Source organism: Triturus cristatus, chromosome 2_1 (assembly GCF_964204655.1).
Source record: "Triturus cristatus chromosome 2_1, aTriCri1.1, whole genome shotgun sequence".
NCBI classification, from domain to species: domain Eukaryota; kingdom Metazoa; phylum Chordata; class Amphibia; order Caudata; family Salamandridae; genus Triturus; species Triturus cristatus.
In genome coordinates this window covers 286,584,028-286,600,868 of record NC_140581.1, presented here as the reverse complement: position 1 = coordinate 286,600,868, position 16,841 = coordinate 286,584,028, and the positions used below count along the sequence as shown (strand labels likewise).

The 16,841-nt window shown below is 44.9% G+C and overlaps 1 protein-coding gene across 4 annotated transcripts in view; it reads left to right on the top strand.

Moving 5' to 3' along the window:
* LIFR (LIF receptor subunit alpha) overlaps positions 1–16,841 on the top strand; it is a 636,999-nt gene that overhangs the window by 595,025 nt on the left and 25,133 nt on the right. For all 4 annotated transcript variants that reach the window (XM_085631117.1, XM_085631122.1, XM_085631121.1 and 1 more), the window contains exon 19: positions 5,607–5,700. In XM_085631117.1, the coding sequence (XP_085487243.1) occupies positions 5,607–5,700 (94 nt within the window). The remainder of the gene's footprint in view (positions 1–5,606; positions 5,701–16,841) is intronic.

The window sequence follows — 16,841 nt, the reverse complement described above, 5'->3', positions numbered from 1 at the left end:
ACATGCTTTGTCCTAAAGATTGTGAAAATGCTCTATAAAACTCAGTAGCTTTACCCAGGGCTAGTGAGGTTAAAGCATCCTCCAGTTCTTCCCAAGTAATTGGAGCTGCAAGGATTTCATTTTGCTCATGCATAGCCTTCAGTCTCCCTAGATCTTTAAAAAAGTGTTCCGAAGATTCAGTTCTTAACAAAATTGCTCCCGCAGTATATAGCTGTTCGTAATAGTTCTTAAATACATTCAATACTTCCACCGGTGATTCATGAATTATACCTAAATGGTCTCTGATCTTACAGATTCGATTAGTCACCTCTCGTTGCCGCAAGCGTTTATGTAATATTCGCCCCGTACTTTCCCCCAACTCATATAATTCAGCACTATACAGCATATATTTAGCTGCCGCCTCCGTCCCAAAGTGTTGATGGATTTTTGATTTCATAATCGCTATTGTTTGTTGACAGTCCAGAATAACTTGGCCCTTACTTTGCCCATAAGCTCATAACAGCCATTCTTAATTGCTCAAACCACTCCTGAATTTCCTCCTGTAACACTTTTTGACGAGACAGAGAAAAGCTCAGATTTTCCCCTAGGACCCCTGCCTTGAAAGTATCCCAGGCCATAGTACCTGAGACTGTGTCTATTGATATCAAAGAATTCTAATATCCATTTGACCATATGATCACAATATAATTGATCAAACAAAAGCTTCCTTGCAAAGGTCCAGGGGTTTCGAACTCTAGTAATGCCAATCAACGAAAATTCAGCTACAAGAGGGCTGTGATCTGAGACAGCCCTCGGAAAACTCTCTATTTTGACTATTTCGGATAATTCGTTGGAAATAAAAAAAATTGTCCAGCCGAACAAGTTTATTGTGAGGGGCCAAGTAAAAGGTAAATCCTGAATCAGATGATCTATGTTTACAACCAGCTGTCAACCAGACGATGTTCTCCCACCAATTGTGCGATGAGAGCACACAAACATTGAATGAAGATGTTGGGATGTCCTCTATGGTGACAGAGGTAGCTCTGCTAGTATTAAAGTAGTTGAACCACTGTTGACTTGCTTCGAAAACCCCCATTACCTGTTTCATCCTATTTGGAAAACTAGACTTTCTAACTGATTTTACTCTGCTGCTGCTCTCTTGTTGACTCTAGTGGTTCCACGTGCTCTGTGCCTTAGGTGTCAGATAGGGTGTGGCGGTTTCTGTCTTCTGTGATCACAAGAATGAACATGTGAAGGGAGATGTGAACTCTTCATTGCATTGGGAGCTAGTCGATTTTAAATATCTTCCTTTCTATGTAAAAGTCTCTGAAGTCAAATTCCATGCTACCAATGTTCTAACAACTCTTGAATAAGTGAAAAGTAAACTGGTTAACTGGGGCAGACTCTCTTTCTCTGAGCCACACCACTAGGATGACAATTGTGGTGCTATTTTTTACTTGTTTATAAAAACTCTCTACTTGATAGGGTGTTTGTATTTCCTTTCCCCTATATATTGCTTTAGAATCCTTATTTATGTTTTCAATCATTTAACATAGTGACAATTTAATTAAACATTGTTATGCTCATGTACACAAGAAAAAGGATTTTAAAATCATTTGTGCCATTATCAACATCTCTACAGTAATAGAAGTATATAACATCAACACGTGAAGTGTTGCATCCCCTCCTTTACGATCACTTTCAGGGATAATTCTCGCCCCTCCCTGTCAACTTTGTAAATGCTATTTTATTGACCTCTCCCCATGTACTCACTGTTACATTAGCAATGGGGTAGGTCGATAGGCCCACATTCCCGCAGCTCACTCATTTGTTTAATCAAGGTCCCCAGCATAGGACACCCTACTCATCCGCTTCCGCATGATTTTAGATCTACTTATCATGTCTGCCCACTCTCTCAGGTCCTTCTCAAATTTCTCATCTGCCATAATGGAGCCTAAGTGCAGCACTTCCACCACGGCCCACTCCATTATATCTCTACCCCCACTTTAACACTCTGGCTCCCCAATAGGATAACCACTGAATTGCTATATAGCGTTTCGTCAAAAGCAGACCAAGCTTCACAAATGTATGTTGCATTTTCCCTCGTTTGGGCTTAGGTATAATACTAAGTAGGCAGTGTTGTACTGAGGTCTCAATTCAAATCCTTGCCACCCCTTTGTGTCATGATACAACCTGTTACCAAAACACTGACAGTGCCCCACATGTCCACATCTTATGCAGGTATGAGGCTTCTCACTCTTCACACCACAGGCAAATTGAAGTTCTATTAGGGTATATACTCTTTAATCTAGTCAGTGCTGGATAGGTGTGGGTGTACGTAGTTAAAATATGTTAATTTGAATCTTGCATTACTCGTGATGTTCTGCACCTGCGTACAGGTTCTTGTCTAGTCAGCATCTGTGAAGGGGCTTTGAAGATCTGTATCACAAGTCTTATTGTGCAAATGATGAAAGCAGTAAGATACATAGGTCAGGTGGGGAAGGAGTGGAAGCAAGACCAAATGACTGGCATCAGTACGTTAACCATATGTCTTGCGAGATACCATGAAGCGCTCTCAACCGGAGTATGCTGGTAAATAAAACATTAGACAGTTTGTTCCCCTTTGCATGCAATTGAACTCTAACTGTGGAAGTGTTTTGGAAAACTTGAATGTGTATCTTTGTGTTTGGAAAAATAATAAATAATGATAGCATGTGGAAACGAGTGAGGAAACTGGGCCACTCTGTATTGAAATTATATTCAGGGCAAATAATTGCATCACTTAGTGGTTTACAGGAAATGTTGAATCTACTTAGCTTTATAAAGTCCTGGATATTTTGATCCAATATGGTGAACTGTAGGAGAAATCAAAAGCATGCATGTTGCAAACAAATTTCCACAGTACAAGTATAGGCAATAGGCCATGATATGATGACCAGTGTGTCTTGTCCCTAGAGTCGAGTACACTGTGTTATTATGCAAATTAATCACGTCTGTCTTGAGTTCTGGATTGTTCAACCAAGGCTTGTGTGTTGGGTCTCAGCAATGTTTGTCAGTCAGCAAAGTACCATATTGTTGAATGCAAGTCTCGGTCTCTTGAGTGGTGGATTGTGGGTCGTCTAAGCCTTTGTGCATTTCAGCATTGGAGTGCTCAGAGTTGAGGATATTGGTGGAATGGGATCTGCTGTCACCAGTAAGGTATACAAATGGAGGGTGCAAATAAATCTGCTCGATTTGAAGATGTACCAGGCTTACACTGCTAATCAATGTAAAGATTGTAATATAGAGATGGGGCCAAAGCCAGGTTGCATAGATTACTCAAGATGCCATGTTTAGGAAAAGTTGCATTGCAGTAATCTGTTCTTGTGAACACTTGATCTTGCACCTCACAGCTAAAGTCTGTGCTGGTAATTTCATTATTTGTTTATCAATAGGATGTTGTTGAGATTGAAATTCTTTCACTATAATTTCCATATGTAGGTGTCGTTTGATGTCCATATATGTCTTTATGGCCAGCAGTGGGGGTATTCCATAAAACATTGTGGAGGGGTAAATAATTTCAATCATATATAGGGATCTAAGAAGTAACAAGCAGAACACACTGTTTTAAACGGAATGGCTTTATCGGTGTTATTGTGACATCCACTCTTTAATGTATCATCCAGCATGTCACATTGTAGTTCATGCCATGTTGTTCTGGAACGTTAAGCTAAATTAAGTATAATTGTTGAATATTTGTAGTAGCAATGCCAAGATTTTGGTTAACTGCCCGTGGTTCTCGATTTACAAATTGAAGAGCACAATGAACAAAGCTGAGACTTGGTAGCCTCAAAGGGCATTGGTTCAGAAGTCCATATATATTCTTCCTCCTCTTCCAACAGTTTTCTATTATGCCTTTAAGAGTGTTGATGGCTAACATATGATAAATAGTTTTAAATGTTGGTTAGACCACTGGTTAGTCTATGTTTTCCTTTCAAGGTAGCTGTTCTTGTACTGCTAACAGGCCTGATGATTGTGGACTACTGCGGTGTATGCTTACCAAGTTAAACTTTGTAAGTACTGAAGCTGCAGATGTTGTTTTTACCTGGAAATGAGGGGCAAAGTATGTGATGGTACCTGTTTAGATCAGATGGAATTGCCTTCATGTTTTTACGAGGTGGTGACTTTACTACCTCTCAAAACATCCTAAAAATGGACCTTTTCGTGCTAGCAGAGAGTCAGAATTGGTGAATTCTTGGCATGTCTTTCTACGTGTATGATTTCTGGGTCTGTGCATATATAGTTCAAAATATGTCTTAAAATTTCAAAGAGGTTCTTCTTCCGGTAGCTTGTCATTTCCATTTGGGGTTTGAAGAAAGCCGCTTGACCATCACTAATGTCGACTTTGCTCAGTGTTTTATCAAAGTTTGTTGCACAACCCTCGACCCTGTTATGTTTGAAGTTATGATAGGATGACCTCTAAGACCAATTAGCAGACTACATTTTTCATCTCTTTTTTCAGAGTAACTGAAATCAGTTTGTTGTCACTACCTGTCATCGGCTAGTGATAGTAGGTTCTACACCTTTCACATTTAAGATGGGTGTCCATTGCGATGGTTAGGGAAATCAAATCTACAATATATTCTTTATACTTTGGTATTTAGGTTATATGCATATACAAATGTGATTTATAAAGCTCAAATCTAGCCACTAATTCAAGAAGAATTGCTGTTTAATCAGCTGGAGGGTGGAGGGGATTGGATTGTAATCTACAGGGCGAGAGTGGGGATTGCTTTATTGTAGGGGTATTCGCTGGGAGAGCAGCCACAGGCAACATGGAGGATTACAGATATGTGAATGGGAACGGAGTATGTGGGAAGATTGCAGAGGGATGACTGAGGCAAGAGGAACAGGGCGAGAGAGAGTTTGGAGCTGTAATGACTCTCTTCAGGTGATCTGACAGCTGGTTGCTTACTCTGCATGGAGGTATTGCGTGAATAGAAGAGTCTAGCTTTGTCCAGAAGTGGAGAATAGATAGGGCCTCGCGATACGGCCGGGTTGGAGTGCTACACCTTCTACTTTCACCATACTTCCTGGCCAGTGATTTGATAAATGCATTATTCAAAATACAGGCCATCACTGGATATGTGCTGACTACTCCTGTAATTTGAAAGTTTGGAATTATGAATGATTTGCTAATTATTGTAAATATGAATGTTTCCTATTTATCAGTAGAATTCGCATGAGAAACTACATTTGTGACCCAAATGCAAGTAATTATGGTAAAGGAATGGAGTCTAGTGGCTTAGATCTTAACCTTGAAATAAAGGGACGTCATTCTAGTTTTCGACTTCAGCACTTGAGCAAAATACACAATATTTAAGACCATTTGATCCATGTTTTCATATCCTGACAGAGACAACTTATGTCGCACAAAATCCATCTACTGTTACCCTCACACCGGCAATTTTCAAAACCTCATATAAGCAGAAAGATTGCCTTGAGGTTTTGTTTCACAGATATGATAGAGAAAAAACTTTTGTTAGAGAAAAGCTTGTTCGGCATCAGTGCTATAAAGAATTGTTTAATACAGCATGTGAACTTTAAATTATTATGTTTTTAATTTGGGTCTTTTTACTCTTTCCTAGTGGTGGGCCTAATCCTGGCTATTTTCATCCCAATTGCCGTTGCTTTGCTGCTTGGCGTTGTGACCAGTACAATCTGCTACCGGAAACGAGAATGGTAAAGCACACTTTAACATGTTTTGTGTTTTTATGCCTGAGATTTCAACTATTTTAGTTTTTCTTTGACGGATTCTTTGAGTTTAGAGAAAACATTCTTTGTCTTTATAATTACTTTTTGCTGTGAAATGCCACTGGTGAAGAGAACATGAGACTGGATAGCTTACTCACTCTACCCTTGGCAACAATGGTGCATTACATCTTTACCACCTTCTTGCTAGTAAGCAGGAGGTTCTTCACACCGAGCAGCCTCAGTGAGCCATTGGCATCATAGGTAGGGGTGGGCGGAATTTGTATAGTCGCGCTACGCAAAGCGGTAAAAAATCGCACGCACGCAGAAATTCCGCGAACACGCGGAATTGCTTGTTCGCGATGCTTTTTTCCTGTTCACGAACGCTGTTTGCTTGCTTGGAGGGAAATATCTCGCGAACATACATTTTGAAAATGTGAACAAGCAAAAAATTCCGCGAAGCCGCGGAATGCAGAACTTTGGGCAATTCCGCTTTCTACGTAGAATGCAAAATTACCCAAATTCCGCGAGCAGAACGGAATTTACCGCCTAGGCCTAATCTCAGGCTTACAAACTGTGTGGAGAAATCCAAACAAGTGTGAAGTTCCTAATTGCATTTTTCTTCGGTTGTGTTGTTCATTTTTTGCAAAATGTAGTGAGTTGTTAATGTTGGTATCTAGTGAAAATGTTCTAGTAAATCGTTGTATCAAGAAAAAGTGCACAGCGGTGGAGAGGGTGCTCCTACTGTCTTACGCACGAATACTAAAACAAAGCCTACACAGTGGAGGAGACTGTGTCCTTGCTGACCAACCCACTAGATTTATTTTCATATCGAGGCCCTTTCTTCAGTTGATGAGCACTAAACTGTGTTTATTTTCAAATGTTCTGATGATGAAAGAAGATGTCATGGTCTGGGGTGCTATGTTTGTGCAGCCTGTACAGGTGTGCAATTTACTGATGTGATCCAAACAGCACTACTACGGAAGGACCAAGAATTTGGGTGTCTGACACCTTGCAGAAATATGGCTCCCATTTGACTCCAGTATTCTGCACATAAATAGGCAAACACTGGACATTTAGGCAACAAATATTCAAGCAAAGCAATGTTCGATGTTAGCACCATTCTACAGATACAGCCATGTTTTATAATTATTGGTCTTGATTTCAGTATCCGATTCGTCCAGTTAGTAGGACTAGAAACTGAAAAGTGACCAAAGCATAAACAGAGGGCATCGTAACAAACAAATTAGCGAGTAGAGGGGAAGCGTTCCAGTCGGTGCTCTGCCTGGAGGCTGGAGTGGACGCAGGGGGACATCAATTACCAGTATTCCCTGTTCTTGAAAGTGGGGCTTAGGACTTTTTAGTGCATTCTCATGTCCTGCAGCGCGGGCTAGGGCCCGGGTGAAGAGCGTGCCCATCTGCGTTCGACAGAGGCCACATTGAGACACCCTTCTTTCACTTGCAACAGATGTTGCTGTATTTTATGGTTATGGAAACACATAAGAACTTGTGCTTCCTCTGCTACGTCCAGTTCTACCACCAATAGTTCCACTTTGGATAGTTTTTTAGCCCACAAAGCAGGGGTTGTAAGTGGGGAGATCGAGCTGGTCGAAAGAGGACTTTCACTTGTCAGTGTTGCTCCCTCGTGTTCAAAGATCTCTGTCCCCACACATGTTAATATTCTTGCACATGACACTCCCATTAAATCATTGGGCATTTTTCGGGCCTGTACAAAAAGATGTGTCTCCTATTCCTGAGCCAGTTTGCAAATGGAAAAAGGGGAGCAGAAATAACCTGAGATTACTTAAAAAGGCTGCTGGTGTGTCTGATCTGACAGTATCAACTTGTATTGCGTTCCCCTTATCTGACGTTCTGTTGTTGAGATCTGATATTTTGGCCGAATTCTGGCAGCACATTAATCACTTACATGGTCCCACCCAAGACAAATGCAATGGCATACCCGCTGACTCTTCGCTTAAGACTGTCAAAGCATTGTACTGCAAACCTTCAACCAGAGCCATTGGCTCCATCCAACCCGAGCCACAGGAAAGCGCTGTGCTAAATCACATGCACATCAAAACCATGGACCTGCACATGACCAGCCTTGCAACAAGCTTGTTGTACTGGGACCACAGCTGAGTTAGAAAAATCCTGAATAACATAAGAAGACACAGGCCTCGGGACCGAACGGGCTGCCAAGCCACCTATTTAGGGAGGATTATATATTTTGGACATCCTTAGTCTCTCCACTTTTCTAGCAGTGCATTGCTACAGCCGTAGTCCCTAATTCCTGGAGGGGATCAATCCTCCAACCTAAACATAAAAAAGGTGACAACACAAATCCGCCCAACTGCAGAATGATCGTTCTGCTGGTTATCGAAGCAAAGGCTTTTGAAAGCACATCATTACAGGACTTGGAAAACGGAGTCAGAGAAGAGGGCATCATGCCGTTTTACCAATTGGACTTCAGGGAGGGGCCTCCACCACCGACAAAATCATGATATTAGCATATTTGGTGGTGTAGGCTAACCAGCCGAGTAACCCCCTTCAATGGCGTGGAAAGGCAAATTCTCAGAAATAGACTACACAGCTGGGGAATCCCAAAAAATTGTTGGATGCCATAATTGAACTTTATTCTCAAACCTGGGTGTGAATCAAGCTCACGCAAAACCTGGCAACCACCATCTTCATGGACCGAGGCTAAAAACAAGGATGTGTCATTGTACCCATGCTTTTCAGCCTGTATACCGAAGACTTAAGTAAATCCTTAAAAGTTCCAAATCTGTTATTGCCTAAAATTGGCCAGGTATGCTTAGTCTTGATGCAGTACTCAGATGACATGATACTATTGGACCACATGAAGGTGGGACTGCAGAGAGCTCTGGATGTGCTAAACGCTTACAATACCATTAATGAACTCATGGAGATCTGCACAAAGACAAGGTTGTCGCATTTGGGTGTTACCGTAACAAGCACAAGTTGCATTGGAAACTAGGAAACATGAAAATAAGGAGTGCCCCAAATACAATTCCCTGAGCGTGTGGTTCGCAAGTATGAAAAGGCTAAACTGCATATCACTCATATGGAAGAAAAGGGAAAGGCAGTGTCCTACTCCTTGTTTATACTTTTCACCATGCAAAGCCCATCCACGGAAGTAATATGAAAGGTAATAAGAGCAAATATCGTACCTACTATTTGTTATGGTCAAATAGTCTTCCCCAGGGCTTTAGTGTACACAATGAGAGGGTGCAATGTCTTGCCTATAAGCACATCTTCCAAATTCTTCCAAACTCCCTAGTACGTCTAGAGTTTGTTCTGAGTAAACAATCCCTTGAGAATTTGGAAGCCTTTGTTCAGTAGTATCACAGCGCTTGTTTATCAACCCAAAAATACAATGAAAGAGATCTTCAAGGATATATTTATAATTGGGTGGAATCCCTGGTCTGTTTACCTGACTGAAGCATGTACTAAACTAAACCTGCCCAGAGAAAATTGGGAAAACATCGTAAATCACCTGACATTAGAGTCACACTGAAAAAACAAGTCAGGCTCCTAGCCAAGCAGGACACATCAAAACTATCGAAGAGTCCAAAAGTAGCATCAAGGTCATATTAAACTCTTATCGGGAAAGGCTCTTTCAGCCATACTTGAACAACGCTCTAAGAAATCCATTGCTCAAGCAGATCCTTTATGCAAGACTCGCCCCTCTCCCAATTAAAGAACTAAACAGAAGCTAGAAGTCACTTGCCAATACCGCACGTGCAGACCGTGTCACTCAAGTGGGGAAACTTTGGGCTATCTATTTTGCATATGTCTGGTCCTTTTAAGTGACCTTCGCACTTTATTAAAGGCAGTACTCCAAAAATATGGAGCACGCACATGAAGGAAGCAAAAAAACTGCTCTTCAGCCTAGAAACCCCGGCTAAGCTGGCAAGACTTGGCAAATACTTGGCCCTAATCCAAAGTCTGCTAACTGGCCACTCATTCATAAAAATTGATGGTATTGCAAAAAAAAATGCATAACTCAAAAGGATTTATGACATAGAAACAACATAATTCAAATCTTGTTTATGCTTACACAACTAGCACATCGCTCTTTCTCAGGGTCACACTCTTGCCCTTAAACAATCCTGACTTTGCACTTATAACCTTCCACAAGCTACATTTTGCACTTTCTGATGTGTTCACAACTAGGTTCCCTGCACAACACATTAAGTGCCCAAAAAAACATCCAGTGCAATATGGTGGATTGCTCAAAGACTAAAAAAAGAACAGTGACTTGGAATTGTCTTTAAAACAACACGAGGTACTCTTTCTGTTAGGGCCCCTTTAGTGTATATGTTCGAGGCATGTGGGCTGCTGAATTCATATCTGTGCATAGATTGCCGCCTAGTGTTGGGTCCGGATGTTTGCACGTTGTTGTCCTGGAAGAGTCTTCGAAGTATCACGAGATAGGTGACTCCTCCCCTGGACCACAGAGCGCATGGGCATCCTCTCCATCCTTAGATTGTTTTTTTCCGCCATTGGGTTCGGATGTGCTTATCTTAGCTCAAGTTAGGAAAATTTAGTTTAAGGCCAAAAGGCCTTTAGTGTTCGTCGGTACTGTTCCCGTTCGGTATCGACTGCTTTCTTAATTAGTTTAGAAACTTCTTCCATCCTTTCGGATCCGTTTGGTCCGAACATCGACCTTATATCGACGATGGAATCGAGGACCCCATTCAAACGGTGTCCTGTATGCCACGCCAAATACCCACACATCGACGTCCACCCGGTATGCAACAAATGTCTCTCACCGGATCACGACGAATCGAAATGTATGGCCTGTGCCCGATTCCGATCGAAGAAGACTCTCCGGAATCGACGGGCAGCGAGATTAGAAGCGCAGCAATCGGCGCCTGCCCCGGCCAACATCTTCAGCACCGAGGATGAGGATGTTGAGAGCGTGGAAGAAGTAAACTCCAGCCCCGCTTCCGAACACGATTCCCGATCGGAAGACGCCGATGAAGTGCTTTTTCACAGGGAAGAAGCCGTCGACGAGGTAGGAGACTACGATGAGGCCTTTGGGGCCGAAGAAGATAGCTCTAGCGAAGAGCCAGGCCTACCCGTCGATACGGAGGCCGTCAAAGTGCGTCATTCAACGGCTCAGGTCAAGGGATCGCCTCCGGGCCTTACCCGAGATCAATCCCAAAGTTCTACGGCCCCGCCTTCGGGCCCGGCCTCGAACATCCAGCACGAGCCATTATTACCAAAGACGACTGGATTCCCTTCAACGAAACCGAAACCAATCGTCGCACCAGTTCCACCGAAACCAAAAGTGAAACTGGCCGTGATCGGCTCGAAGGCCTCGAAGACCTCCACTTCTTCGACGCCAACACAGACCGTCGGCTCCGAACGCAATAAGAGGGATTTCGGCGCCGAACTCGCTGCAGCGGATATCGGTACCGACCCGAAAAGGAAGGCCCTCGGTCCCACAAAAGCGCCTCGGCCCCTGGCACCGAAGCAGTCGGCCCCGACCACCAAAGTCAAAATGGCCGCTCCATCTGAGTCCACTTCAAAGACGGCGGCACACGCCAAGTCATCGACTCCGACGACCGCTGATACCTCTCTTTGGATCGATGACCCTGTGGCTCCAAAGCAGTCGACGCCTACCTCCACGGTACCGACCGGCACCAAAGAACCTTCGGCATTCTCGGTGCGACAAGTCGCGGCGTCATTGCAACGCATCAGGGAACGGGTAGCCCTCCAATCCACGTCGGGCCCCGACACGAACAAGGCTCCAAAAGCACCCTCGGCGCCAACCAACATCACTTTTGGTTTGCCGCCATCCACGGCGCCGAAGATGTTCGAGATCCGAACACGTGTCCGCCAGACACAGTCCCCATCTACTGGACACTCACCTTCTGAGCCTTCACAGCCACAATTCATCGACGCCCACACTGGCAGACTGATGCTCCGCAAACGGAAGATCACGCCAGAGAAGGCCTTGGACTCCTACAGAATACCTCTGAAGCACAAATTGCCAGCAGAGTCGAAACCGGTTCTGTATGAACATTTGCAAACCTCCTATCAGGATCCCCAATCCTTTTCTCCTACGCCGTCCGAAACAGACGCAATGGAGGACTACATGGGTGATGATACCACCTACCCTAGGGATATCGATCCTGAAGAGCAGCAGGACCCAGATCAAGTATGGGATGACCCTACAAACCAGGGTACCGCGACAGATACCCAGGACACGCAGCTTTACAGCGCCAAAACATCTCCCACAGAGGACACTGCTGCCTTCAATGCCCTCATAGAACATGCTGCCGCCAATCATGGAGTACAACTCCACTCTGACACGGTTGAGGAAGACTTCTTAGTGGACACTTTCGCCTCCTCCGAGAGAACTGTCAAAACTTTGCCCATGTTGAAAGGTGTTCTCAAACCTGCAAAGGACATTTTCAAAGAAACAACCAGGGCACGGGTGCTAAACCCCAGGATTGAAAAAAAATACAAGCCTGCGCCCGGAGACCCTATGTACATTAGGGGTCAGTTACCTCTGGACTCCATGGTGGTTGCTAACGCTCGCAAACGAGCCCACTCGCAAACAACAGGTGATGCTCCTCCCCCAGACAAGGAGTCCAAGGTGCTGGAGACCTCAGGCAAGAGAATTGCAGCTCAAGCAGCAAACATCTGGCGCATTGCCAATACACAGGCCCTCCTGGCTCGCTATGATCGTTCACACTACGACACGCTAGAATCGCTACTCCAGCATCTGCCAGATGAATACAAAGAGGCAGCGGAGCTCCTCATCAGAGAGGGACAACTTCTTACCAACGCATCCATTAAGTGCGCACTGGATGCTGCCGACACAGCAGCAAGGGCAATTAACACCAGCGTCATGTTACGCCGACACGCTTGGTTAAGAATCTCCGGATTCAAACCAGAGATTCAAAACAACATCCTGAATCAGCCAGTCAACCCCGACTACTTATTCGGCCCAGAAGTTGACACCACCTTAGAAAAAATAAAGAAAGACACTGACACTGCGAAGTCAATGGGGGCTCTGCAAACGCAGCAATTTCGTAGTGGCTCCTTTCGTCGCCCCGGGAATAGGGGAGCAGCTAGAGGCCAGGGGTCACAGCAGCAATACACTCAAGGGGGCACACAGAGTACCTACGATAAAACCAACAGAGGTGGATATCGTGGCTCCAGCACCAAGGGCAGAGGACGTGGTTAGGGCAACACCAGGTCCTCACCCAAAAACAAACAGTGACGCCCTCTCCCTTCCCCCCCGACCACATAACCCCTGTCGGGGGGAGACTCCAGCGGTTCCTGTCCACGTGCAAAACCATCACCACTCCACCCAACATACCGCCAAAGCACCGTCCTATGTCCGTAGAGCACTTAGCAGTATTGCAGCAGGAAGTGCTAAGTATGCTGCAAAAGGGTGCAATAGAGGTCGTGCCCGTCAACCAGCAGGGGACAGGGGTGTACTCTCTGTACTTCCTAATCCCAAAAAAGGACGGGTCGCTTAGACCTATACTAGACCTGAGACCCCTCAACCACTACATTCTGTCAGAGCATTTCCATATGCTCACCCTACAGCAGGTTCTCCCGCTGCTCAGCCACGGAGACTTCCTCGCCACACTAGACCTCAAAGATGCGTACTTCCACATACCCATACACCCATCACACAGGAAATATCTCAGGTTCACTATTCAGGGACAGCACTATCAATTCAAAGTCCTCCCCTTCGGCGTGACAACAGCACCCAGGGCTTTCACCAAGTGCCTAGCTACAGTGGCTGCACATCTACGGAGACAACACATTCACGTCTACCCTTACCTGGACGACTGGCTTGTTCAAGCAAAGTCAACCCAGCAATGCGCCAGCCACATGTCCCTCACCATCCACCTTCTTCACATTCTGGGATTCTCACTAAATTACCCAAAATCACATCTCCAACCCGCACACGTACGACAGTACCTGGGCGCGACCACAGACACTCTGGCAGCCACAGCTCAGCCAAATTTAGTGAGGATCAACAGCATGCAACTGCTGATCTCAAAGTTCAAACCTCAACACTCCCTTCCTGCGCGAGTGTTCATGCAGTTGATAGGCATGATGGCCTCCTGCATTTTCATAGTCCCGCACGCGAGACTACATATGCGCCCGCTTCAGGAGGGCTTGGCACGTCAATGGAATCAGGCTCACGGGCAATTAAAAGACCTAGTGTTGGTGAGCGGTCGGGCATACAACTCTCTGCATTGGTGGAATCCACAAAACCTTTGCAAGGGCCGACCGTTCCACGAGCCTGTTCCACAAATAGTACTGACAGCGGACGCCTCTCTCCAGGGATGGGGAGCTCATGTACTCAATTACACAGTGCAGGGACTATGGACGACACAGCAAAAGAAGATGCACATCAACCTTCTGGAACTGATGGCAATCTTCCTAGCCATGAAGGCTCCAACCGTACTTCCAACAGTGGGGTCATCCAGAGATAGACCTATTCACCACAAAGGAAAACGCAAAATGCCAAAGCTTTGCCGCCAGGTTCCCACATCCACAGTCGCAGGGCAATGCGATATGGATGAACTGGTCCGGCATATTTGCGTACGCTTTTCCCCCAGCGCCATTAATACCGCTGGTGGCACGCAAACTGCGACAGCACTCACTGACACTCATCCTAGTTGCTCCAACGTGGGCGCGCCAGCCATGGTACACCACCTTTCTGGAACTTTCCGTGGTGCCGCATCAAAGGCTGCGGATCAAACCCGCGCTTTTGACGCAGAACCATGGCGAAATTCAGCACCCAGATCCGCAACAGCTGAACCTGGCAATCTGGCTCCTGAAGTCTTAGAGTTTGGCTACCTAAACCTGCCACCTGACTGTATGGAGATCATCAAGGAGGCCAGGAGACCCACTACCAGAGCTTGCTATGCAGCTAAATGGAAGAGGTTTGTCATTTACTGCAACAACAATGACATTAACCCGCTAGACGCATCCATTCAAAACATAATCTGTTACCTCTTACACCTATACCGATGCAATCTGGCATACACCTCAATACGTATCCATTTAACCGCAATAGCAGCCTATCTCCAAAACAGGCAGCACCTCTCTTTATTCAGAGTGCCTGCCATCAAAGCCTTCTTGGAAGGACTTAAACGAGTAATTCCCCCAAGACACCCACCAGCACCGGTGTGGAACCTCAACTTGGTCCTCACCAGACTGATGGGTCCACCCTTCGAACCTCTCCACTCATGTGAGATTCAATTCCTCACCTGGAAAGTAGCTTTCCTAATAGCAATCACTTCGTTAAGAAGAGTTAGTGAACTCCAGGCACTAACCATTCAAGAGCCATTCATACAGGTTCACGCAAACAGGGTCGTACTACGTACCAACCCCAAATTCATGCCTAAAGTAATATCGCAGTTCCACATGAATCAAACTATTGAACTGCCTGTTTTCTTTCAAAATCCACAAAATGTCGCTGAGAGAATGCTCCATACACTAGATGTAAAGAGGGCCCTCATGTACTATATAGACAGAACTAAGGACTTTAGGAAGACAAAACCACTTTTCGTTGCCTTTTCTCCACAACACAAGGGCAACGCCATTTCCAAAGCAGGTATAGCCAGATGGATCGTTAAATGTATTCAAATTTGCTATCAAAAAGCTAAACGCACATTAACGATTCCCCCACGAGCCCACTCAACACGAAAGTTAGGGGCGTCCATGGCTTTCCTGGGAAACATTCCTTTACACAAAATATGTAGAGCAGCCACATGGTCCACTGTACATACATTTACCAAACACTACTGTGTAGATGTACACTCAAAACAGCAGGCAGCTGTAGGACAGGCTGTTCTCAAAACTCTTTTTCAGACTGCTGCAGCTGGCACTGGTAGCCGCCGCTAATAGGAGGTACTGCTATGTATTCTATGCACAGATATGAATTCAGCAGCCCACATGCCTCGAACTGAATATGCTACTTACCAGTATGCATCTGTTCTTGGCATGTAGGGCTGCTGACATTCATATCGCCCACCCTCCTCCCCGGCGCCTGTAGCAGCTGCAGCTCACAGAATTACTGTATAGCATGGTCATCCCTTACTGTATCTACTCCATCACTGCCACAATGGCGAAAAACAATCTAAGGATGGAGAGGATGCCCATGCGCACTGTGGTCCAGGGGAGGAGTCTCCTATCTCGTGATACTTCGAAGACTCTTCCAGGACAACAACGTGCAAACATCCGGACCCAACACTAGGCGGCGATCTATGCACAGATATGAATGTCAGCAGCCCTACATGCCAAGAACAGATGCATACTGGTAAGTAGCATATTCAACCTATTTTATGGGGTGACAGTCCTATTATTCTAAATTGATAGAGTCAGCAAGAGCACTGTTTTTATGAAAGTTTTTTTACTCCAATTTTATGCATTGTTATACTTTATTGCATGTTGCACTTTTTCAGATGCAGCCCCATTAATGAACACAATAATTCAAGGGGCACCAACTAGATCACATGGTGTATTATCATCCTCTGTTGAGAAGATTAAACACATACAGTGTTCATATGGAAGGTATTTTATCTGAGTCCTAGGCATGGTTAGATTTTACAGTTATACATGACAATGTCTATCATTAAGGCCATCGATGATAAGGTGGAACATATTGAGGAAGTGCTGAGCCAGGGTGTGCCAGTCAAGGCCTGAAATCCTCCCCATACTCAACCACGCCCCTAGCTTGCAGCACGTTCTGTGCCCGCAGCTGGTCCAGCTGTTGTAGGCACCATTTTATGTCCAGAAGGAGACCTGTATGTAGATATAAGTATGTCTAGATCCATGAACACAGAACTAATGATGGCAATGATTTTGGCTAGCAGAATCCAGGGCAGGTTGCCAGGTATTCAATGGAATATGAACCCTCAGTATGCTTCAAACCTCTCTCCCCAGAGGCCTGCCGATATGTCTTAATCCTTGCAAATGTTCCTGCGCTAAGAGAACTCTTAGAGGAAGATGTGTCACAACTATGGAACAAAGCCATACATTGGATCTCTGAGCATCTGGAATTTAGCACTTATAACTGATCAAATGTTGACTTTGAGGAGAGTCCCATGGAGTGGGCTTTTCCTGAA